Source organism: Diceros bicornis, chromosome 34, assembly GCF_020826845.1.
Source record: "Diceros bicornis minor isolate mBicDic1 chromosome 34, mDicBic1.mat.cur, whole genome shotgun sequence".
NCBI classification, from domain to species: Eukaryota; Metazoa; Chordata; class Mammalia; order Perissodactyla; family Rhinocerotidae; genus Diceros; species Diceros bicornis.
In genome coordinates, this window is record NC_080773.1 from 31,262,895 (window position 1) to 31,288,354 (window position 25,460).

Genomic DNA, 25,460 nt, shown 5'->3' on the forward strand with positions numbered 1-25,460 from the left:
ATGGAGATGGAAAACAGTCTTCTAAACCAGCAGATCCAAGGGGTCAAAGGTATTGGTTGCCCGTTAGAATCCCCTGGGGAGCTTTTAAAAACTTAAATGCTCAGGGCCACACCCCAGACCATCGAAATAGAAATTTCTCAGGTGGGACTCAGGTATCAGTATCTTTAAAGGTCCTCCGGTGATTTCAAGGTGTGTTGGAGGTTGAGAACCTTGGTCCAGAGACATAGCGGTCGGAGTGGGGAAGGGGGTTCCCACGCAGAGGAGACTGTGGGGTGGGGGTGGTTGTGATGGCAACTGTGTGGTTCTTCTGAGTTGTGCAAACAGTAAGAATTAGTTGGGAAGATTTTTTTTTTTTAGCTAAGGAGAGATTTTAGGAGACATTTATTTTTCTCGAGTAGAAGACATAGTAGGTGAAGAGGTGGGATTTGTAGGGGAAGATGGAGAGTGGGTAGAATTGTATGAGAGGAGAATGGTGATGGGGGTCTTGTAGGAAATGAAGAAGAGGTTCCTTGGGAGGAGGAAGTATTGGGGCTACAAGAGGGATGGTTTTCCTTGTGATGAGGACAGAGGACAGGGGGAGGAGCCTGAGGGGGCTGGAGGAGTGTCCTGCCACAGATGGTGGGGGTGTTGCTGGAGTGGGGTTGCTGGAAGAGTTCCCTGGGCAGAGGGAGATTTTTTCACAGAACGGGAGGCAGTGAGAACCAGAGTGGAAGGAGTTTCTTCAACGGAGGAAACTGGGGGGGTTCTTTCTGGGGATCAGTGGGGGGCAGTGTGGGGATCGGGGGAGGTACTGGTGCCTTCTTGTCTAATCCTTTGCCTCACTCCCTGCCTTCCACCAGCTGGCGACCATGGCCACCCTCTGACCCTCTCCCCGCGCAGCCTCCTCCTCGCTGCCCCCTCCCCAGCCCCGCCGGCCCGGCCCCCCCACTTCTGCCTGCGCTGTGCCCCCCCCACCGCCGGCACGGCCCCGCCCCCGCTGCCCCGGTGGTGGCCCACGGCCCCCCGGCTGCCCGTGGTCAAACTGGAGTCGCTGAAGCGTTGGAACGAAGAGAGGGGGCTGTGGTGCGAGAAGGGGGTGCAGGTGCTCCTGACGACGGTGGGCGCCTTCGCCGCCTTCGGCCTCATGACCATCGCCATCAGCACCGACTACTGGCTCTACACGCGCGCCTTCATCTGCAACACCACCAACCTCACGGCCGGCGACGATGGCCCCCCCCACCGCGGAGGCAGCGGCTCCTCGGAGAAGAAGGACCCCGGCGGCCTCACGCACTCAGGCCTCTGGAGGATCTGCTGCCTGGAAGGTAGGGTGCGGAGGGCCGGTGCCTCGCGCCCCTGCGTTGAGCCCCCGCCTCCTCCCCTCCAGATCTGAGCTTCCCCTCTCCCGAGTCTCCCGGGTTTCCTCTCATCTCCGTGGTGGTCTCCCTCTCCTCCTGCTCCTTCCCACTCATGCCCACCCCCTACCACTCCTCTCTTCCTCTTTCAACTCTTCTCTGCATCCTGGCCCTCCTCTGTATTCCCATGCTTCCCTGCACCCCACTCATGCCCCCCTCCATCTCTCCGCACATGAGTGCCTCGTCCCATCTGAACCCCCTTATCTTTCCTTCATTCTGTCTCCTTCCCCCTCTCATCCCTCCCTCTTACCTCTCCCCTGCATGGGGCTCATTTCCTCTGCCTCATTTCCTCCGTCCTTCCATCTCACCATTTATGTTGACCCCCTCCTCTACAGCTGCCCCCATCTCATCCCTTCATGCCCACTGCATCTCCTCTCTCCCACATCCTGCCTCAGTCTCTGAGTGTTCCTGCTTCTCTGGCCCCACTCATGGCCCCCTCCTCATCGCCTCCATCCTTTTGCCTTGCTTGGGCTGTTGCCCCCCTAAAATGTCATGCCTCATCTGGCCGTAACTCAGGACCCTCTCCTCGGTCCTCTCTTGTCCCTTTTTTTCCTGTAGGCCTCCTTGTCTTGCTTGCCTCTCCCCACCAGGTCTCCCGTCAGGGTTTCTTCCCACCTCCCATCCTGGTCCTCATCTGCTTCGTCCTCCCTCTACTCCTACCTTCCTTCCACTTCTTCCTCCTTCCACATCTCGTTTCTTGACTCTAAGGCTTCTCTCTTCTGACCCCAGTGCCTCTTCTGTTCTCCACCTTCCTTCTTCTCCTTGGTCTTGCTCTCCCTCTCTCAGCCTCCCTCCTAGCTGGACCCTCTGCCTCCCATCTCCCCCATCCTGCCCTCTCCTCCTCAGCTCCTCTCTCCCACTTTCAGCCTGGCCATTTCTTTACACATATCATGGAGGCGCTGGCAGGGAAGCAGGAGACCTGGGTTCCAGTCCCACTGTGCATCTGTCCTCCTGTGTGACCCCTGTCTTTTCACCTCCCTAAGTCTCACAACCCTTGTTGGCAACATCGAGTGGGACTAGCCAATCTCAAAGCTCCTCCTCCCACATCAAAAACATGGAAATCTGTTCACTTCTCTTTTTTATCTCTCTGTTTTCCCATCCTTTCCTCCTCTGACCACTCTCAATGAGCAAGGAATGTTATCGTCTTCTTTAATCCTATGAGGTGGGGGCCACCCTCTTGTCAGAGATGAGGAAACTGAGGCTCAGAGAGGTTAAGCCACTTGCCCAAGGTTGCCCAGCTGTGACTGGAGCAGAGCTAAGAGAACTCAGACCTGATGGATGGGATTTGCAGATATGCTTTGTCTGGTTTGCAGAGTGTTTAAAACTGAAACCCAAATCTGAGTCAGTTGCCAACATTTAAAAATAAGGAGACTTCACATTGAAAATCCGATTTCCAGCTTCTTTTGAACTAGTGAAAGATGTGACAACATGGGGCCTGCATTCTGCAGTGGCCACGATTGGCCCAATCTGAGTAGCAACTGCATCTTCAGATGAGGCAAGGAGATCTTCACTTCCCCACAGTCACCTCCACTCCCTATCGCCTCACATCCATCCATTTCTCTCATTATGTTACTTTCTTCCTCCTGTGGGCTTTTGAGTTTATGTCCATTCACCGGTCTGACCAGGCACCAGGCACAGAGCCAAGTGTGGGGGCTTGCATCATGAAACCCCTAGGGCAGTTTACAGCATGGAGTAAGAATACCATTCATTCAGTCATTCATCTAACAATCAATATTTGTTGAGTTTATACTATGTGCCGGGAACTGTTCTTGATTCCGGGGATACAGCAGTGAAAAGAAGAAAAGACAGACCAAAAAAAAAAAAACAAACCCTGTTTTTATATGTCTTGTATTCTAGAGAGAGACAGATAATAAGAGAGATAAGTAAAACATTTAGGGTGTTAGATAGAGCTAAGTGCTAAGGAGGAAAAGGAGCAAGGGAGGGGATGGAACGTGCTAGGGTATGAGTGTGAAATTGTAGATAAGGAGACTGAGAAAAGCTTCACTGAGGAGGTGACGTGGAGTGGAGGTCTGAAGGAAGTGAGAGATGGAGCCGCTTGGCTGTCTGGAGGAGCGTGCTGCGGGCCGTACAGACAGCGACGGCAGAGGCCCTGAGGTGAGAGCCTGCGCGTCTGACCACCAGGGAGAGCCAGTGAGGCTGGGGGCAGCGTGAGCGAGGGGGACACGGTAGGGGGTGCAGTCAGAGAGAGGACAGCGCCCAGATCTCACACGTTCTCCTAGTCCCTGCAACGTCTTTTGCTTTTCACGTCGGAGGTTCTTGAGCAGAGGCGTGACATGAGCTGACTTAAATTTTAACGGGATCGCTTTGGCTGCTGTGTTGAGAAACCGAGGAGAAGACAGGAGGGAAACAGGAGGTGGCTTGTCTGGGGTGGGAGCTGTGGAGTTCGGGAGGTGGTTTGCATTCAGCGCATATTCCGAAGCTGTGGCGGGCAGGAATTGCTGACGGAGCAGTTGTGGGGGATAAGAGAGAGAAGAGTCCTGGTGTCTCTAAGGCAGCGTTTCTCAGTCTCAGTGCTCTTGACACTTGGGCACTTGGGATGGATAACTCCGTGTTGTGGGGCCGTCTGTGCATTTTAGGATGTTTACCAGCATCCTTGGCCTCTGTCTTCCAAATGCCAGTAGCAACCCCCCCGAACCCCCAGTTATGACAATCAAAATTGTCACGCCTATTTGAGAATCACTGCTCTAAGGCTGTGACCTGAGCACATGGGGGCGGGGGGGGGGGGACATTCATCAGATGGAAGAGCAGGTATTTTATTTTATTTATTTTCTCTTATCTAATTTGTTATAAGGAGGGCTATCAGGAGCTCAGTTGGGCACGTGTTAAATTTAGGGTGCCTATTAGAGATATCATCTAGGACAGCGGTCAGCATAGTAAAGGCCCTATAAAGCGCTATACAGTCAATATTTTAGCCTTTGTGGAGCATAGTCTCTGTCGCAACCACTCCTGAAAACCACCAGAGACACCACGTGACTGAATGAGCGTGGCGGTGTTCCCATTAAACCTCATTCATGGACACTCACATTTGAATCTTATATTATTTTCATGTACCATGAAATAGTCTTTGATATTTTTTCAATCATTTAAAGAACGTAAAACCCATTCTTCGCCGGATTTGGCAGGCTGGGTTTGGCCCATGGGCCGTGGTTTGCTGAGGGTGGGGGGAAAGTAAGTGGGTGTCCTGGAAGCCAAAGGAAGTAAGTTTTTTTAGGAGGGGGTAAATGAAGCCTGGCTTTATTGTTGCTCCAGTTGTCATTCATTTGTCCCTGAATGCTCACAATAACCCTACGCAGGATGTACTATTATTATCCTCCATCTTCTAGAAATGGAGGCGAAGGCTCAGAGAAGTGGAGTGACTTTCCCAAAGTCACACAGCTAAGATACAATAGAGTCTGGATTTGAATCCAGGTCTATTTGGTTTCCTAGGAGAACAAAGCAACACATGACCAGCCTCCAGCCCATCAGGGATCCAAGAGTGTAGAAACTGGGCCCTCTGAGCTACTGCCTCCTGAAGGCGCGGCGTCCCTGGGAATTCTTGGGCTCCATTCCCATCTCCCCTGAGTCTCTGAGAGATGCAGTAGAATGTAGTGATTTGGACACAGACTTTGGAACAAGAGCGATTGGGTTTGCCTCCTGTCTGCCACACACAGCAGGGTGACCTTGGGCCATATATTTAACCTCTCTGTGCCTCATTTCCGTCACTGGTGAAATGGAGATGATAATGGCCCCTAGCCACAGGGTGATGGAGGGATTCAATGAGCTAGTGGGTGTAAAGGATTTAAAAGGCTAGCAGGCACAGAGTAAAGGCTAGATTATGTAGTTTATATTTTGCCGTTGTTCTTATTCTTATTCTTATTATTAGGAATTCAGGTGACCAAGTCCTGAGTCTCTCCTCCTTGATAACCCAGAAGTCCCAGCCTCTCACCCAGCACAGCCCAATACAAACATCACAAGAGCCGCATATATGATTTAAATTTTTCTAATAGCTGCATGAAAACAAGTAAAAAGGAAAAGGTTCAGTGAATATAAATTTAATAAATATAATTCACACAATATAATGAATTAATATAAAAGTTAGTAATATCTTTCAGTTAACCAAATATAGCCCAAATATTATCATTTTAACATGTAATCAATATAAAAGTTATCAATGAGATTTTACGCATGTTTTTCACACCAAGTCTGAAATCCGGTGCATATCTTAGGCTCACAGCTCACCTTGATTGCCACGGTTCGTGTGCCAAAGAGCCACCTGGGGCTAGTGGCATCCCTATGGGTCTAGTGCTCCCTCCCTGTACCCCTCCCCACCCCCCAATCTCAGCTGCAGTCCTAGGTCCTCTCTCAGGACTCAAGAAAGAACCTGGACCCACGGCCCCATTTATGTGATCCGACTGTGTAAAGCCCCTGTGCTCAGCACTTTGCATGCTTTATTATCTCATTGAATCCTCTCACTTGCGCCAGAGAGAAGGTATTATTACCACTCTTGAGTTTGTCAGAGCAGGAAGCTGATGGCCAGAAAGGGGAAGTGAGTCAGCCACATGGCCACTTAACATGTGAGGGGCAGAGCCGGCTGGAACCCACGTGTCCTCGCTGTGGCACCCTCCCCCCTCATCCTCGCCTACCCAGGTTTGTGCTAAGCGGCCTGGGGGGACTCGGGGACACATCACCACCATCCCTGCACACCAAAATCTCCTGGCCCAGTAGGGTTGGATAATCCACAGAGGCAAATCACATAACTCCCATGGCTTCTGCACCTGACTGTGTGTTCCACTGAACTCATATCAAATCCTGTAAGGTCATATTATCACCCTCATTTTCCAAATGCAGAAGCTGAGGCTCGGGAGCATTCAAGCCCCAAAAGCCACACAAATGGGAAGTGGCAGCCCTGACATGTGAGTCCAGAGCTCATGGTCATAGGCACCATGCTCCACTGCTCCAAATACGCTCACCTCTGAAGCCCAGCTGCACTGGAATCCCCTCTCCATGACTGACCATCCACATGGGCTTGAGCAACGTCAACTCTCATCCCTCCTAAAGCAGGGATGCAATTATTGCTTAGTATCCGTAGGGTTTGTCATTGTAAGTATTGAGTGTGTTAATGCCTGCCAAATGCTTGAAGCAGTGCCTGATGCGTGGTTAGCCCTCAGTAAGTAGTAGTTATCATGACTGCTGTCACCACTGATCTGTCAAGAGTCTGCGTGGCGTGAGCTTTACATGCTCTATCTCATTTCATTATCATTCATGTTTGGAGAGAAGTACTATGATCCCCCTCAAGAAGGGAGAGAACTTGAACCCACAGTCTTACCTGCCACAGCATAATGGATGTGCTGACAGGTAAGAGTTTGCACTTGACAGGTGTATATTCATTCATTCATTCAATCATTCATTCATTCTTTAAAAATTGTGGTAAATCACATGTAACATAAAATTTATCATCGTAATCATTTTTAAGTGTACAGTTCAGTGGCATTAAGTACATTCACATTGTTGTGCACTCAATCTCCAGAACTGTTCTCATCTTGCAAAACTTAAACTCTGTCCCCATTAAACAACATCTCCACATTCCCCCTCCTCCCAGCCGCTGGAAACCATCAGTCTACTTGCTGTCTCTATAAATTTGATTATTTTAGATACTTCACAGGCGTGGAATCATATGGTATTTGTATTTTTATGACAGGTTTATTTCACTTAACATAATGTCTTCAAAGTTCATCCATGTTGTAGCATGTGTCAGAATTCCCTCACTTTTTAAGGCTGAATAATATTCCATTGTATGTATATACTACATTTTGTTTATCCATTCATTTGTTGATGGACATGTATGTTGCTTTTGGCTGTTGTGACTAATGCTGCTATAAAAGTGGATGTACAAATATTTCTTAGAGACCCTGCTTTCAGTTATTTTGGGTATGTACCCAGAAGTGGAATTGCTGGATCATATGGTAATTCTGTTTTTAATTTTTCGAGGAACCGCCATATTATTTTCCATAGCAACTGCACCATTTTACATTCCCACCAACAGTGCACATGTTCTAATTTCTCCATATCCTCACCAACATTTGTTGTCTTCTGTTTTTGTTTTTTGTTTGTTTTTATAGTAGCCCCCCTAATGGGATGGTATCTCTTATCTATGAGATGGTATCTCGTTGTGGCTTTGACACATTTTCCTAATGATTAGTGATGTTGAGCAACTTTTCATGTGCTTGTTGGCCCATTCAACCATTCTTGCATAAAAATATTTATTAAGCATATTAATATTTATGGGCTAGGCTAGGATGCTAGGAAACAGCCTATATGGTTATATTCCAGTGGAGCAAACTGCTGTGTGTTTGAATTCTGCGTCCACCACCCATCAGCTGTGAATTGGTGAACGCTTTCTGTGCTTCTGTTTCCTCATCTGGACAATGGGTATATTGACTGATAGCAACTGGGCACTTAACTGTGTTCCAGGCAAAGTGCTAAATCTCTTTCCTTGGATTCAATCCTCACAACAACCCTGTGAGGTAGGTCCTATTATCCCCTTGCTATAGGAGAAGGGACTGAAGCAAACTGGCCTGAGTAATGCCAACAGGGTCACAGAATGGAGACGTGATAGAGTCAGACTTCATTATCAAGCAGTGTGACCCCAGTTCCCAACGTTTGGCCATTGCACAACACCAATAACATTATCTATTTTGTAGGACTCTGGGGAGGTCTGGATGAGTGAATCCACCTAGGAACCACTTAAATGTTAGCTCTTAGTGGAATTAGTCACTCTTTATATTCCTTCTTCTCAATCCTTTCATTTATCTCATTTCTTCTCCTGTCATCTTCTGCCTGGAATCTCCCCTTCTGCTATCCTTATATTCATTCATAATTCCATTCATTCATTCATTCCTTGCCCATTTCTCAAGGCCTCCTTTGTGCCAAGCAATGCTAGGGACACACAGCGGAATCAAATCCCATGCCCTCCCCCTGCGGCAACTCCCAGCTTGCTGAGGAAGAAGATCATAAATCAACCTGATGCACGCCAAAAAGGGGGGTATAGCACAGAGAGCTGCTACACCCAAAGGGGGAAACTGACCTAACTTTGGTGGCAGGCATGCCTGCAAGACACACACACACACACACACACACACACACACACACACACACACACACACGGAAAGCTTCTTCAAGCAGGTTCCCCATGAGCTGCCCACTTGCAGGGTAAGTTTTTCATCAGTGAATAATGTGAGCAGAATGTTCCACAGCTTGGGCAAAGGCCTGGAGGTTGGAAGGAGCCTGGAGAATTGAGGAAACTAAATGTATTTATATTTACACTTACTTACATATCAGTCTCCAGCTAGGTGAGGATGAGGATCCTGGGACGAAGGAAGCGGGTGAGACTGCATGACCCCTAGAGGCATACTCCACCTCCTCACCCGCCTCTGCTGGCTCCAACCACTCAGTCTCCTTTCAGAGGATTCCAGGTTCAGTGCGGAAAGAGACTCAGAAGCCCTCTCCTTACACCGAGGAATGAAGAGACTACAACTCCCATGATCCACTGGGGAGGCTCTCTCCTCACAACTGAACTCAAGACCTCATAGGGCCTCATGGGAAATGTAGTCCTCGCGCTCTGTAGCCCCCCCGTCTTCGTTTTCCACCCATTCTCAGACTTGCCCGCAAGTTCAGAGTTAGAAAGGCGCCCTGTCACTGCTGAAACTAACGCCTTGTTACTTGTAGAGGGGGAAACAGAAGGCCAGACAGGCTGAGTGTCCTCGCACAGGTTACGGGGCAAAGGTCCTTGTGTCCTGTTAGTGGTATTGGATGGAGTTTTTTTCTTTCTTTTTCTTTTTTCTTTTAACTGGTGGGGAAACTGAGGCCAGTGAGGTTGAAAGTTTGTCCCAGATGCGGAGACAGGCTTAGGGGCCAGGACTTCTGTCTCCCAATCAGTCCAGAGAGAGAAAGTGTTGGCGGAAGGGGAGGGTCTCCTCTCATCGGGGGTTCTCCCCAACTGTTAAGTACTCCCACCACCACTCCCATCCCCCTCCAGGGCTGAAAAGAGGCGTCTGCGTGAAGATCAACCATTTCCCGGAGGACACGGACTACGACCATGACAGCGCGGAGTATCTGCTCCGTACGTGTGGGTCCGGGTCAGAGTTGGGGCACTGCTGGGCCGGGGCGGGTCGGGGGTGCAGAGAGAGGGCCCGCCGGCGCTCAGAGCGACACGCAGAGGTGAGCTTGCCAGCCAATCCAAGTCCAGACACTGAGATCCTCTGGTCCCCGATTGGCTCAGTGGTCTCTCTCCCGCCCCCACCTCTCACCTTGGGGCGGGCTGAGGGGGGATCTCGGGAGCCGACTGGCCGCCGTGCTGCACCCGGGCACTCGCGGCAACTCTGCGCCGCGACTGGTTGTCGCTCCCTGGGCGGGGATTGGCCACTGCGCCCTGGGCTGTGAGGCAATCTGCGGCGCGGACTGGCCACTCTCGGGAGCTGGCTAGGGAAGCCTGTGGTGCGATTGGTGGCTACCCCGAGAACGCGGCAAATCCTGAATTATGATTGGCTGCGGCCTCAGCCGGGCTCAGAAATCGCAAAATCTGGTTGCCTGGGGTTGGGGGGGGGCGTGGAAAGGACCGCAGAGAGAGAAGAGAGAGAGAGAGAGAGAGAGAGAGAGAGAGAGAGAGAGAGAGAGAGAGAGAGGAAGAGAGGAGGAAGAGAGAGAGAGAGAGAGAGGAAGAGAGGAAAAGAAGAGAAGCCCAGAGAGATAGAAGCCAGGCAGAAGGGGGGAGGGGGGCAGAGAGAGAGAGAGGGAGGGAGGGAGAGGGAGAAGGAAGGAGAGAAGGAAGGAGGAAGGAGGAGACAGAAGGGGAAGGGGGGGGAGAGAAAGAGAGAGAGAGAGAGAGAGGAATTCAGAGAAGTAGATGAAGCCAGGCAGAATGGGAGTCTGGTGGAGAGAGAGATTAAAAGATTTGATAGAAAGAGGGATCTGGAGAAAGGAAAGAAATGCGCAGAAGAGAAGAAGGGAAGGAGCGTGCGAGAAGGAAAAGGAGTAAGGGAGAGGGTCCACAGAGAAATGGAGAAGTTCAGAGAAAAAGAGGAGAGTGATTCAGAGGAAAAAAAAAAAAGTGCTGGGAGAGAAAAATAGACCGAGGAAGAAAGAAAGGGACGAAGAAAAAGAGGGAGAGTAGATCAGACTAAGAAATAGAGAAATTTAAAGAGAGAGAAGGAAGCAAAAAATAAAATAACCAGAAGACAGGCAGAGAGGGAGAATTGGAGAACTAGCGAGAGAGACGCAGAGACGAAAGCAGGCAGGGGGCGCGGGACGCGGGGGTCGCAGGCGGCCGCGTCTGACCGCCCTGGGTCCCACCACCCTGCCTCTCCCCCTCCTCTCCTTTCTCCCTCGCAGGAGTCGTCCGGGCCTCCAGCATCTTCCCCATCCTCAGCGCCATCCTGCTGCTGCTCGGGGGTGTGTGCGTGGCAGCCTCCCGGGTCTACAAGTCCAAGAGGAACATCATTCTGGGCGCAGGGATCCTGTTCGTGGCAGCAGGTGAGAGGCAGAGGGAGGGGGTGGCTGGCCCGGGCGGCCAACCTGCGCGCGCGCACGTGTGTGTACGCGCGCGCGTATGCAAAGCGACCCTGCCCCGGGCGCCCCCTGGGGCCCGGAGCCTTCCTAGGCTCTTCCCAAGCTCCATCGCCACCCGCTGGGCAAGGTAGGTGTCGCCTTCGCGCCGTCTTCGGGGGAGTGAACCCATCACTGACAGGTGTCTAGCGCGTAACTAGGATGCAGGGAGTTTAGGTTCCAAAACTCGCGGTTCTGGAGACGGAAGGGGAGGAGCTTGGGTGAAGAGGTGGGGCTTTGAGACAGAATTGAGGTCTATGAAGATAGAGAGGCGGGGCTGGCATAGAGGACCGGGCCTGAGAGGGAGAAGGTGAATCGGATGCAGATGGGGAGGAGCCTGCCCTAAGGGGCGGGGTCTCGTGGACCCTGGTGGATACAAGAAGAGGCTGGTCTTGGGAAACCATCCAGACCAACTCCGAGTGAGGCATGTCCTGAAGGAGCAAGACCCCCTTTCTACCTGAAATGAGTAATGCTGGGAAATTCCAGGGGGCAGAGCTTTTTTAAAAGGGTGGAATCCAGAGGAGAAGAGGGAGGATTTAGCATAAAGAGAAGGGGGTGCTTTGGGGATGGGTCAAGATTTGCAGGGGGCTGTGCTGGCTAGACCTGGGACTGGGGGAGGAGCTTGGCCTAGACCCGTCGGGGGCGGGGGGATTTGGCAAGCCGGAGGGCGGCTTAGAGTAGAGGGGGACCTGCTCTAATAAAGGCGAATTTTAGACTAACAGGGGAAGGGCTCGGAATAGATAACCAGGCCGGGATGGTATCATAAAAGGAAGAGTTTAGATCAGCAGGGGTCAGGGCCTAGAGAGTCAGAGCCCGATATCCTTATTAACAGTTTAAACGAATAGAGGCTGGGGCCTATGGGAGACCCAGGTTCATAACGTTAAGGGCGGAGTTTAGACCAGCCAGGGCAGGGCCTGGGCCAGCTGGGGTGGGGTTGAGACTAGAGCCGTGGAGGTGGGGCCTGGGCTAGCTGACAGTGAGGCTTTGGTCATCTGGGGGTGGGGCCTAGACCAGATGGGGCAGGCCTGGCATCTGGAGAGGAGTTTAGACCACCTGGGACCTGGATCATCCGAGGTGGTGTCTGGACCCTTTGGGGCGGGGCCTAAGCTATCTGGGGCTGGAGGTTATACCAGCGCGAGGCGGGGCCTAGACCACCTGGGGGTGGAGCTTAAACCAGCAAGGGGCGGTGCCTAGGCCATCTAGGGGTGGAGTTTAGGCCAGCGCAGGGCAGGGCCCAAGGACAGCCTGGGAGGAGTTTAGACCATCTGGGACAAGACTTGGACCACTCGGGGGCGGGGCCTAGGTCACCTGGGGGTGGAGCTTAGACCGCCTGGGCAAGTCTTGGACCATGTGGGGCGGGGTCTGGACCGTCTGGGGCGGGGCCTGGGCCATCTGGGGGTGGAGCTTAGGCCAGCCGGGGGGCCGCGCGGGACCGCGGGGCGGGGCCGGGGGCGGGGCCGGGGGCGGCCTCGAGGCTCCCGTCTGACGTCCCCGCCCAGGCCTGAGCAACATCATCGGCGTGATCGTGTACATCTCGGCCAACGCGGGCGAGCCGGGCCCGAAGCGGGACGAGGAGAAGAAGAACCACTACTCGTACGGCTGGTCCTTCTACTTCGGCGGGCTGTCGTTCATCCTGGCCGAGGTGATCGGCGTGCTGGCCGTCAACATCTACATCGAGCGCAGCCGCGAGGCGCACTGCCAGTCTCGCTCGGACCTGCTCAAGGCCGGCGGGGGCGCGGGCGGCAGTGGCGGGAGCGGCCCCTCGGCCATCCTCCGTCTGCCCAGTTACCGCTTCCGCTACCGCCGCCGCTCCCGCTCTAGCTCCCGCTCCAGCGAGCCGTCGCCGTCGCGGGACGCGTCTCCCGGCGGCGCCGGGGGCCCGGGCTTCGCCTCCACGGACATCTCCATGTACACGCTCAGCCGCGACCCGTCCAAGGGCAGCGTGGCCGCGGGGCTGGCGGGGGCCGGCGGCGGCGGCGGAGGGGCGTACGGCGGCGCGGCGGGGGGCGCGGGGGGCGGCGGCGGGGCGGGCGCCGAGCGGGACCGCGGGGGGGCGCCCGGCTTCCTCACGCTGCACAACGCCTTCCCCAAGGAGGCGGGCGGCGGCGTCACGGTCACGGTCACCGGGCCGCCCGCCGCGCCCGCGCCCGCGCCGCCCGCGCCCGCCGCGCCCGCCCCCGGGACCCTGGCCAAGGAGGCCGCCGCCTCCAACACCAACACGCTCAACAGGAAAACCACGCCCGTGTAGGGGCGCGACGGGGGGCGCCGAGGGGGCGTGTCCGGGGCGCGTGCGCGGGCGCGCGTGCAACGAGGCTGCCGGGGGTCGGGGGCGCCCCCCTCCCTCCCCGTGAGCACGCTGGAGACTGCTTGGCCTTCCCCCGCGCCCCCTCCCCACCCCCCGGGCGTGGAGGAGCGCCCCCACCCTCCGAATCAGGGACCCCGAGGGAGGGGGAAGGGAAGGCAGGGGGCCGTTGTGAGGGAGCGTCGTGTTTTATTTTTTGGGGGGATTGGGGGGGAGGGGGGAGGGCTGTGGTGTTTTTTGCAGTTTTGAGATGTTTTCTTTTTAATGTTTTGCTGTGTGCATGTGGGGGCGGGGCGGTGGGAGGGAGGGACTCCCAGCCCAGCCCAACTCCTGGAGAGGGGCCCGTAACACACGAATATATAGTTATACCTACAAACTTTATACATGCTCTATCTAAAGAGACAAAGGTAAAGAGAAGGGATGCAGAAAGGCGAAGGGACAGGGGGTGGACGTGGACATTCATTTACTTTTTCATTCATTATTCCGCACCTGCTGTGTACCAGGACCCCGGCCCTGGGGACGGAACGTCAACATGCAGAGAGGGACTCCTTCATTCATTACCCGAAATTTTTTGTGTACCTAAGCGCTAGGCATTGTGCTGAATGCTGAGCCCACAGAAGGGAAGAAGACAGTCAGGGTCCTCAATGTCTTCAAGTTTACATCTTGTGTATGAAATAGACATTACTCAAAGAATTGTGTGAACAAACAGTAAGTTACAGTTAGGACGTAGGAGAAATAGGAAAGGCTATGAAATGCTCCATCTGGGAAGCAAAACCCAGTTTAAAAGGAAGGGATATTTTAGCTGACACTGCAAGGATGACAAGAAGCCAGCCAGGTGAAGCTGGGGGATGTGTCTCAGCCAGAGAACAGCATATGCAAAGGCCCTGGGGCAGGAAAAGCTTCCAGGGAGGGCTAATGTGTAGAGAGGCTGGAGATGCAGACAGGGCCAGACTGCCCAGGGACTTGTCGTTTAGGTCAGGTGTTTCGACTTTATTCTAAGGGCGGTGGGAAGCCACGGAATGACTTTAAGCAGGGACTTACTGTGAATGGTGTACAAAGGGAGGCAGGAACTCAGAGGCGAGAGTGAGAGGCAGACACATGCTGAAATTCAGCATCAAACACAGGCACTGGCCCTTGAAACTCACACTGGTGGGAGGAAGCAGATAATTACACAAATACTGAAGCACAGGCATGGTGTCTGGTGTGCAGGAGAAACACTGGGACTCAGAGATTCATGTTTCACTCATTAATTCAGCCATGCACTCGTTGACATTTTTGCACCTCTGCTAAGGTACCAGGCAGTGTGTTAGAATCAGGATCCCCAGTGATTGGTGCTGTAACAGGGGCCACGATGGGCACCCTGAGCCAAGAACAGAGTAACCAGCTGCCAGGAGTGGGTAGTACTCGGGGGAGACTTCCGGAGAATGTCATGCCCGCCTGGGTTTTAGAAGGATGAGTAGGAGTCTGCCTGGTGGTGAAGAGGGTGAAGAAGGCTTTTGTGGGGAGCTGGGGCAGGTGGTGGTGTGGGAGAACAAGTTGGGCAAAGGCCTGGGGGGTGAAACAACATGCTGTACTGGGGACAGTGCTCACAGTTCTGGGAGCTGAAGGGCAGGGTGGGGTGGGAGGTAAGGGAGAGAAGCAGCTAGAAGCCAGAGTGGAAAGGTGCTGCAGTTCCAGGCTGAGGGGTCTGGACTTTATTCCAAGGGTAGCGGGGAGACACGGGAGAGTTCTGAGCAGCAGAAGAGCAGGAGCAGACGTGGGTGTTAGAAGGAGCCCCCTGGGATGTGGGACAGGGCTGAACAGGAGGCCAATGCTCTGGGATAATCAGAGAGGATGGCAGTTGAGCTGGGCCAGGGCTGTGGGGTGGATGGATTTGAAGGTCACTGAGGACAGTGCTTAGTGGGTTTCCCTTCATTTGCTCAGCAAATATTTCCCAAGGTCTGCCGTGTGTCAGGCCCTGTGCTCGGTGATGCTGGGAGTGCGAGATGATTCAGATCCTGCCCTGCCCTCCAGGGGCTCCCAATCTGGTGGGAAGATGGACTGGGACACAGAGAGGAGAAAAGTGCTTAGCAATGGTGCCACGCTGCCAAGGGCTTTGCCAGCCTCTCTCTTCATAACATGGAGCAGCAGACAGGGGTAGAACAGAGGCAGGATGGGATCAGAACTGGGTGTTGGGAATTTCTATCTGGGGTCTGTGTGGACTAGGAAGGGAGACAGGCTGGAGGGCAGGGGAGCAGGGAGGAATTCCGAGGGGGCAGTTTCAGAGAGAGATGCTGGAAAATGTGGGGAAAGGTACACAAATGAGCTAGACAGAGGAGAATGTAGTGTAGGGATGATAAATGGAGAGAAGAGAGACTGGGAGAGGTTGAGTTAAAAGAGACAAATTTGGTGAGAGATGGCGTTCTTTGGTGGAGGAGAGGGGCAGAACTGGTTAGGAGGTAGTGGATTCTAGGGTCCAAAGGCCAAACACAGAGGAAGAAAGAGGTGGAGGATGGGCAGAATGGAGAGAGAGATGGGGAGGAGGAGAGATGGAGGGAGAGATGGGGAGGAGGAGAGATGGAGGGGGAGATGGGGAGGAGGAGAGATGGAGGGGGAGATGAGGAGGAGGAGAGATGGAGGGAGAGATGGGGAGGAGGGGAGATGGAGCGAGAGAGATGGGGAAGAGAGGAGATAGGGGAGAGAGAGGGGAGGAGGGGAGATGGAGGGGGAGATGAGGAGGAGGAGAGATGGAGGGGGAGATGAGGAGGAGGAGAGATGGAGGGAGAGATGGGGAGGAGGGGAGATGGAGCGAGAGAGATGGGGAAGAGAGGAGATAGGGGAGAGAGAGGGGAGGAGGGGAGATGGAGGGGGAGATGGGGAGGAGGAGAGATGGAGGGGGAGATGAGGAGGAGGAGAGATGGAGGGAGAGATGGGGAGGAGGGGAGATGGAGCGAGAGAGATGGGGAAGAGAGGAGATAGGGGAGAGAGAGGGGAGGAGGGGAGATGGAGGGGGAGATGAGGAGGAGGAGAGATGGAGGGGGAGATGAGGAGGAGGAGAGATGGAGGGAGAGATGGGGAGGAGGGGAGATGGAGCGAGAGAGATGGGGAAGAGAGGAGATAGGGGAGAGAGAGGGGAGGAGGGGAGATGGAGGGGGAGATGGGGAGGAGGAGAGATGGAGGGGGAGATGAGGAGGAGGGGAGATGGCAGGGGAGATGAGGAGGAGGGGAGATGGCAGGGGAGATGAGGAGGAGGGGAGATGGAGGGATAGATGGGGAGGAGGGAAGATGGAGGGGGAGATGAGGAGGAGGGGAGATGGAGGGGGAGATGAGGAGGAGGGGAGATGGGGAGGAGGGGAGATGGAGGGGGAGATGAGGAGGAGGGGAGATGGAGGGATAGATGGGGAGGAGGAGAGATGGAGGGGGAGATGAGGAGAGGAGATGGAGGGGGAGATGGGGAGGAGGGGAGATGCAGCGAGAGAGATGGGGAAGAGGGGAGATGGAGAGAGAGATGGGGAGGAGGGGAGATGGAGGGAGAGATGGGGAGAAGGAGAGATGGAGGGAGAGATGGGGAGAAGGGGAGATGGAGGGAGAGATGGGGAGGAGGGGAGACGGAGGGAGAGATGGGGAGGAGGGGAGATGGAGAGAGAGAGATGGGAAGGAGGGAGATGGAGGGAGAGAGATGGGGAGGAGGGGAAATGGAGGGAGAGAAATGGGGAGGAGGGGAGATGGAAGGAGGAAGGACAAGGAGAGAAGAGACCAAAACTAGGTGAGTCACAGAGAGATGGAACAAAAGTCTAAGACATGGGAAGGTGATCCAGAGAGGCGAGAAAAAAGGGACAGGAGAGAGACTGACACAAAGATGCACAAATCAGAAGAGAGAAGTCTCAGAGATACAAAAATATATACATACACAGAGATGGAGAGGTAGAACCACAGAGAAAGATCCAGAGATATGCTCAGAAGGAAATGTGGCAACATAGAAGCAAGTATAGTGTACAGGAATGATCCATTTCTTTTGTTTGTTTGTCACTAGTATTCAAGAAATATTTATTGATCACCAACCTGTTCTAGACTAAGTCTAGGCCCCAGGCACGTGATAGTGAACAGATGGTCAAGGTCTTGCTTTCCTGGAGCTCACAGGAGAGACAAACAATAAAAGAGAATTTCAGTTATGGAGAAGTGCTTTAAAAACTAAGCAGGCTGTGTTGACAGTGAGGGGCCAGGGCGACTTTAGATGAGGTGCCTCCAGAAGACCTCACTGCAGAGGTAACGTTTGAACAGAGATGTGGGTTGTGAGAAGGAAAGGGATAGGATAGAGGAGCATTCTGGCCACCAAAGGCAGCACAAAAGCCCCCAGGAGTCACAGGTTGGTGAGGAGGCCCCACTGCGAGCAGATTAACAAGGGTGACCACATCTGAGTGACCCAGAAGCACAGGCTCGGGACGGGTCATGAGGGGCCTTATAGCCCTGGGAAGAAATCTGGATTTTATTCTAAACTCCAAGGGCCTCCCTTGGACGGTTTGAGCACAAGCGTGACATGATTGTATTTTTATTTAAAAACAAAACAACAGAACCACATTGCTGTGCTGAGAATAGATTCAGGAGTGAAAAGCGGAAGTAAGGAGGTAGGGGGCTGTTGTCCTGGTCCGTTGAGGCTCATGGTGACCTGGACTAATGTCGAGTGGGTGAGGATGGAGAGAAATGGAAGAACAGGGCATGGGATTTGGGAGACAGAGCCTACAGTGGTGGTGAACTGGATGTAGCAGAAGACGAAATTGGAAACCAAAGTGAGAGAAAGGGGAACTCTTTTAATTGGACGTGTATGACTTGGGTGGGTGCTGATGTGTGTTGCCTGGAAGGGGGCCATAGGGGAAGGAATCAGGATTTGGGTGGGAGGGTTCAAGCATCCTCCTTTGCACATCTCAAGGTGGAGATGCCTGTGGGAAACCCAAGTCGGAGTGTCAGGTAGCTGTTGGATATGTGAGACTGGAGCTTAGGGGAGAGGTCATGGCTGGAAATTTAAGTTTTGGAAATGTCAGCATATAGGAGACATTTAAAGCCACAGGACCAGATGAGGTGACCTAGGAGGTGAATGCAGACAGAGAAGACCCCGGCCCAGATCCTCAGGGGCATCTGCATCAGGGGGAGAAGAGGACATAGCAAAGAGGGTGAGAGAGGTGACCATGAGGTAGGCGGAGACCAGGAGCAAAGGGCCAGTGGTGCCCAATGCTGCTGAGAACTGGAGAAAGAGCCCAAGAGCAAAGTGACCCTGATAGGAGGTCACTGCAGTGCAATGGTGGGGAGGGGAGCCCTGCAGAGTGGAAGGAAGAAAGGATGTGGGAGGGAGGATGGAGGGAAAAGGAGACCAGGCCATCCTTTTGAGATGAAAGTGACACAAACTCTCATACCAAAGAAAGTTCTTACCCTTTCTGTGAAAGGAGAGATAGGGAGACTGGCAGACAGGGAGACAGAAGACAGAAAAATACACCCCGAAATGAGAGAGCTGTTACAGAGGGTGAGATGGAGAAAGATGGGGAGACCCTGGGCCAGGAGGGGAAGATGGATTCGGGGGGCAGGACAGAGGTGCTGCAGGAGGGTGTGTCTGATTGCTCGGAAGTGAGGCACTGGTGGACCGTACCCAAGGCTGCTTTGTCCAGCTCCCATCTTGTGCTGCTGCCAGCATCTCGCAGACTCTCGGATTCCCCTCTGGATCCCATCAAGGCCTGGGAAGACCCAGTGAGGTGAAGGGGAAGAACAGGTTTCACTCATTCACTTAAGAAATACTGCCTGAGGCCTTCCAGGCGCCAGGCCCTGCAATCTGAGAGCTGCCTTGGTCAGGAGACAGGAAGGGCGGCCAATTAGAATGCAGAGGGAGGCGTGCTCTGATGGGGGGCATTGAGGAAACACAGCAGGCACCTTCCCTAGCTTGCAGGAGACGTCTGTGTGTCACCATCTCACATCATCCATTCATCCAGCCAGTCATTCATTCATTCATTCAAGTCACCTAATGCACATTTCCTAAGGCCTCTTGTGTACCCAGCCCTGGGCTGGGTGGTACTGAGGACACTGAGCTGAGTTCCTCTTGCACCTGGTGGGAGAGCCGGACACAGACACGCACGGTCACATCCCAGAGCAATGCGTGCTCCAGTGGAAGTGGCACAGGGGGCCGTGGGCGTCCAGAGCAGGGTTGTCAGAGAGGGCTGGGGTGCACCAGGTCCAGGTAGCGCAACCAACCTGGGCGAAGGAGTTGGTGAAAGGTGGGTCCCACCTGGGCGGTCCGCAGAAGGGCTGAGGGAGGGGGTGAAGAGGTGAAGGTAAGGCCCTGCTACCATTCCACACGGCTGTCCCCATCCCTGCCCCTGGGGGAGCTGAAACTGCATGGACGGCCCCCCGGGGGTGCCTCGTCTAATAAACTGGATGAAGAGGACTGCGGCTCTGGGTCCCGTGCCCCTCACACCCAGCCCTCCCCAAGGCCTGCCCTTTCTCCCTCCAGGGTTGCTGAGAACCCCAGCATGAATATGTCCTTCCATCCGCCAAGACTCCGGGAACTGGGCCCCAGTCTTCTCCTCCCTCAGTCCCAGGAGTCCGAGTGCCCAGATCTCTCCTCCTGGATTTCAGGTCTGCGGTCCCCTCCACTCTCAGGCCCGGAAACTGAGTCCCTGGGCTCCTCCTCCCTCAGACCCGGGAGTCCGGGCCCTCAGCCCCTCCTCCCTCAGACCCAGCAGTTCGGGTTCCCAGCAGGCCTGCTCCGCACCAAAAATCCGGGTTCCCTGCCCTGCCCCTTCTCCGGCCACCTCGGAGATCTGACCCTTAGCTCCTGCCCTTGCCCCTTAAGGAAATAAAAGTCCCTTCAGGCTCCACGCGGGTCAAGACCCGGCCCCCAGCCCCTTCTCCCTGGCTGGCCTCCCTCCTCCCCCGCCTTGTCCCCTTAAAATACCCAGGATCCCTATGGCAACAGGCGCCAGGCGACAGGTGCGGGTGTTATTTACGGGTCGAGCCCGAAATAGCCCAGGAGGGTGAGGGGCGGGCGATGGGGGCGAGGCCGGGAGGGAGCGGAGCGGCGGGGCCGGCGGGCCGAGCGGCGGTGGCGTGCAGAACCCGACGGGCCGGAGGCATCGCGGAGCTGGGGTCGGCGCGGCGCCGAGGCAGGACAGCGAGAGGGGTCTCTGCCCAGGAGACCGGGGTGGGAGGCCTAAGGGAGGCGCCGGGGCTGGCGCGGAGCCTGGAGCCCTCCCGGCCGGGCAGGCCCTGGGAGCCCGGGGGAGGGGGAGCCGAGTGATCCCACAGGGACACAGAGTCCCTTCCGGGTCCTGGTTGTCCTTTGAATCCCTAGGGACTTTGTCCCCATTTCCTGAGCCGCAGTGCGGACCACAGCCCCTTTATCTGAGCCCCAGTGGGGACCCCAGGTCCCCCTCCTGAGCCCTGGGGGAGTTCCTAGGCCCCCTTCTCTGGACTCCACTGTCGCTCAGCCCCAGTGCAGACGCTCTCTGATCTCTCTTCTCTGAATGGCCAGGGAGCCCACCATCTCCTTTTCCTGAATTCCAGCAGGCCCCTAGCTCCCCTTCTCTAAACCCCAGGCAGGACGCAGCTGGTCCCCTTCTATGAATCTTAGGGGATCCTCCTGCCTCTGAAATCCAGAAGTAATTCTGACCTCCCCCTCTGAGCTCCCCCTGGGGACCCCAGCTCTTCCTCTTCTGAACCCCAGAGGAGACCCGACTCCTCACGCCCCAGACTCTGAGCCCAAAAGAAGCCAGGAGGCATCTCCTGTCAAACACATAGAGGACCTCAGCTCCCCTTCCTGAGTACCCGAATCTCTGAGCCCTAGTGGGGACCTCAGATCCCTTCCCTCAAGAAACCCAGTTTCTCTTTGGTGATTCCTCCCAGTGGGGACCCCAGAGCAGCCCCCAGAGCTTCAAGCTGCCACTCAGTTCTCCTTCCTCTGAAGCCCCCAGGCCCCCTCCTGGGCACCCAGATTCCAGCTCTGAGCCTCAAGGGGACCATACTTTTCCTCTGGTTCCCATCTTCTTTGCTGAATTTCTGTGGCCCTCCTCCGAACCTCAGAGAGGTCCCCAGCCAGAGGATCTAGTTTTTTCTCTTCTGAACCCCAGAGGCAACCTTGAGATTCCAAGGAGGATTCAGATCCTCCTTTTTCATAGTCTAGTGGAAACTGAGCCCCTCACCCCCTTCCAGACCCCAGGCGCTTCCCTTCCCACCCCGGAGCCCTCCTCGGCTCTGCCTCCTTTGCACCTGAGCCCCATCGGCCGGCCACAAGGATGATGATGTGGTCCAACTTCTTCATGCAAGAGGAGGACCGGCGGCGAGCGGCCGCGGGCCAGCGGCGGGCTCAAGGGCAGCACAAGTCCTGGCTGACGCCGGAGCAGGAGGGAAAGATCAAGCTGGTGCTGCTGCTGATCACCGTGGGCGCCACGCTGGCCGTGCTGGCCGTGGGCACCGAGTTCTGGGTGGAACTCAACACCTACAAGATCAACGGCAGTGCTGTCTGCGACGCTGCCCACCTGGGGCTGTGGAAGGTGTGCACCAAGCGACTGTGGCAGGCCGACATGCCAGCGGGCAGAGAGACCTGTGGCCCGGCGGAGCTGCCTGGAGGTGAGAGACCGCTGCCCTAGTCCAGTGTTTGTACCCCACAGAGAGAGGCCCGTGTCTGAGAAACCTGAGCCCTAGAAACAGCCTGAGCCCCAAGGAGAGAGCGTGCACCCTCAGGAAGAGCCCATACCCACATCAGCCTGCGCTCCTGAACAACTTTTGTCCCAGGCACAAACTGTGCACAGATAGAAAACCTGTACCTCCAGACCAGCCTGTACCCCTAGACCAGCCTGTGCCCCAAGACCAACCCGTACACCTAGACCAGCCAGTGCCCCAGACCATCCTATGACCTCCAAAGTTCCTGTACCCCCAGCACAGCCTGTGATCCCAGACGTTTTTGTGTCACCAGACCAGCCTGTACCCCTAGAGAGACCCTGTGCCCCTAGAGAAGCCTTGTGCAACCACCCACAGCCTGTGCCCCAAGACCCAGCCGGTGACTCCAGACACAGCTGGTGCCCTCAGACAGCCTGAGTACCCCCATAATACCTGCCCTCCAAGACAGCCTGTGCCCCCTGTGCACATGCCAAGCCTGTGCCCCCCATGTGCATGCCAACAGACAGCCTGTGCCCCCCATGCACATGCAGACAGCCTGTGCCCCTTGTGTGCAGGCCCAGCCTGTGCCCCCCTTGCGCACGCACAGAGACAGCCTGTGCCCCCCGCGCCCACGCACAGAGATAGCCTGTGGCCCCCGCACGCACGCACAGACAGCCTGTGCCCCCCATGTGCATGCCCACAGCCTGTGCCCCCGTGTGCATGCCCACAGACAGTCTGTGCCCCCGTGTGCATGCCCACAGACAGCCTGTGCCCCCTGTGCACACACACAGACAGCCTGTGCCCCCCTGTGCGCGTGCCCACAGACAACCTGTGCCCCCCTACTGATTCTGCCAAATGAAGCTCTCTCCAAGCACCTCCCAACATCCCAGGGCCGACCTGGTGCTTTCCGGGAAATGTTCTTCTTCATTTCCTGTCCCTCTCACCAATGACTGCCCAGACTGGATGCTCCAGCCCTTCTCGTTTTCTGTTACAGACACCCACACCCCTCACCTTCTCGCAGAGTGGCTCTTTCACCCCTAGCTATGCCAGAGAGCTATCCCATACCTCTCACTCTCCCTGACAGGGCACACCATGCCCTTTGGGACATACCAGTGGGACACCCTATACCCCTTGGGCATGGGAAAGGGATCTCGCTCCACCTCTACTGACCCAGGGAAACTATCTGACACCCCTCAGGGCCCATTCAGGTTGTCATATGCTTGATCACCCATATGAAATCTCCAATGCTCTTTACTCTCCAAAGGATGTCCTACAATCTCAATACCCCTCAAAGAAAGTCTATCCCCCGGGCTCCAGCTGGGATTTTCCTCCTTCACTTCTCCAGATGTGATACCTTACATCCATATGGTCCAAAATAGGATGTCCCAAGCCCTTGATAGCAAAGTGGGATGCCAAGTACTCCTTGTTCTCTGAGGTACCCCCCCACTCAGTGTCCAGATTAAACACTTCACTTCTACAAATGAGCTCATTCTCATCCCCCAGGACCCCAAGCAAGAAGTTCCCAAACTTTTGCAAAATGGGATACCCCACTAATTAAAATGTCAGGTGCTTATGTAGTGCCTGGCTCTGTTCTAAGTACTTCAAATGCATTAACTCATTAATCTTCATAGCAATCCTATAAGTAGTTATTATCTTCCCTATTCTACAGAAGAGAAAAATGAGGAGCAAGAAACGTAGGTGGCTCAGTCCATGCACCCAGGCTAGCCATATGGGCTTTGAACCCTGGTTGTCTCTGTTCTTGGCAACTACACCATCTTGCATCTCATTAGTCCATAAAGATGTCCCAAAGGTTCTTGCTGCACTGGAGGGGATGTCCTTCCCCACCTCACTGTATAATATGGGGTCCCTCATATCCCTTGATGTCCCCCTATTGGTCACAAAGGACTTCAACCTCTTTACGGGACCATCACCATTATCCCACAATCCTCACCCTTCAGAAGACATCTCACAACTTTATCTCAGAAATATCCCACTGCCCATCAAAGGACATCCCAAGGGGCTACAAGGCGGTGACCTATGTCCTACTCTTTTCCAAATGGAGTATGCCATATCTTCTGGGGTCAGGGACAAGATGTCCTAAATCATTAGTAGCCAAAATGGGATGCTAGACACCCCACACTCTCCCAGAAAGATGTACCACACCTTCTTACTCTCTAGATGGCACTTCACATTTCCCTCTTTGGTGAAGACCACGTTTCCCCCACTGACTTCCACAAATAGCACCCTTGCCCTTCACTCTGCTGCACGAAGCATCCTTTCCTTCTTGCTGCTGCAGGATTGCTGCTCCAGGATAAGGATTCACACTTCCCACTGCTCCTGGCGGGACATCTCATGCCCTCTCCTTCCCGCAGAGTACCAGGCGGAGTATCCACACCTCCCACTGCTCCTGGCGGGACATCTCATGCCCTCTCCTTCCCGCAGAGTACCAGGAGGAGTGTCCCAAACCTGACTCAGGAGCTTATCTCTTGTCCCTCCACATCTTCTTTCAATTTAGAAAATTCCTTTCCACTTCCCCAGACCGCCTGGCCCCTCTCCTATTCCTTTCACCCCTCTTATTCTCTGCCCCTCTCCTCCCTTTTCATGCCTTAGTTTCCCCATCTGTAGAATGAGAAAGTTGGACTAGGTGAATTCTGTGGGAAGTTCTGGCATTAAAGTGCAGTTTAGAAAGTGCCTTTTTTTTTTTTTAGTTTAGGATTTCTTGGACTTCATGTATACAAAGTTGGATGAATCGTACTCTTCGGTGTATGTCACAAAATCATTACCAGCCTTTGCAAGATCCTTCTTGTGCTTTATTTTACATTCTTCTTTTTTCTCATCCTTTCCTAACTCATCTCTGTAATGTGTTTTATATGCATCCATGGATATATATTTTAACTTGGAAAATATATGGTGTTACTTTGTATATATATATATGTATTTTTAATTTACACAAATGACATCATGCTATAGATTTTTATTTATTATTTTTTTTTGTGAGGAAGATCAGCCCTGAGCTAACCTCCATGCTAATCCTCCTCTTTTTACTGAGGAAGACCGGCTCTGCGCTAACATCCATAGCCAATACTCCTCCTATTTTTCCCGAAAGCCCCTCAGTAGATAGTTGTACGTCATAGTTGCACATCCTTCTAGTTGCTGTATGTGGGACACAGCCTCAGCATGGCCGGAGAAGCGGTGCGTTGGTGCGCGCCCGGGATCTGAACCCGGGCTGCCAGTAGCGGAGCGCGCGCACTTAACCGCTAAGCCATGGGGCCGGCCCTGTGCTATAGATTTTTGTTTTTTATTTATTTATTTTTTTTTTTTTTTGCTCAACACTGTGTTTTCAGATCTCTCCATGCTGCTTTCTGTTATTCTAATTTGTGGCTATTATGTGCTACAGAGATTTGCATGGGGAGCATCCATCACATTTACTTGTCTGTTCCCCTAGAGATAGACACCTAGGTTGGTTCCAACGCCCTGTTGTAATAAACAATATTGCAGTGAACATCCACATATATGTTCCTGCATGTGGTTTTTTTCTGGATGTATACCCA

At 54.1% G+C, this 25,460-nt stretch overlaps 2 protein-coding genes across 3 annotated transcripts in view; both read left to right on the forward strand.

Annotated features, from left to right (window-relative positions):
* On the forward strand, nt 1-13,306 carry CACNG8 (calcium voltage-gated channel auxiliary subunit gamma 8). The gene is made up of 5 exons (XM_058530768.1): nt 1-49; nt 840-1,301; nt 9,427-9,510; nt 10,779-10,919; nt 12,491-13,306. The coding sequence occupies exons 1-5, from the start codon at nt 1-3 to the stop codon at nt 13,237-13,239; spliced, it is 1,485 nt and encodes a 494-aa protein (XP_058386751.1). The 3' UTR covers nt 13,240-13,306.
* CACNG6 (calcium voltage-gated channel auxiliary subunit gamma 6) overlaps nt 10,866-25,460 on the forward strand; it is a 24,591-nt gene continuing 9,996 nt past the window's right edge. The window contains exons 1-3 of one of the 2 annotated variants that reach the window (XM_058530161.1): nt 10,866-10,919; nt 19,766-19,890; nt 21,463-21,879. In XM_058530161.1, coding sequence (XP_058386144.1) covers nt 19,785-19,890; nt 21,463-21,879 — 523 coding nt within the window. In that variant the 5' untranslated portion in view covers nt 10,866-10,919; nt 19,766-19,784. Of the gene's footprint in view, nt 10,920-11,306; nt 11,458-19,765; nt 19,891-21,462; nt 21,880-25,460 lie in introns of those variants that run through there. The other variant, XM_058530163.1, reaches the window with a different exon arrangement.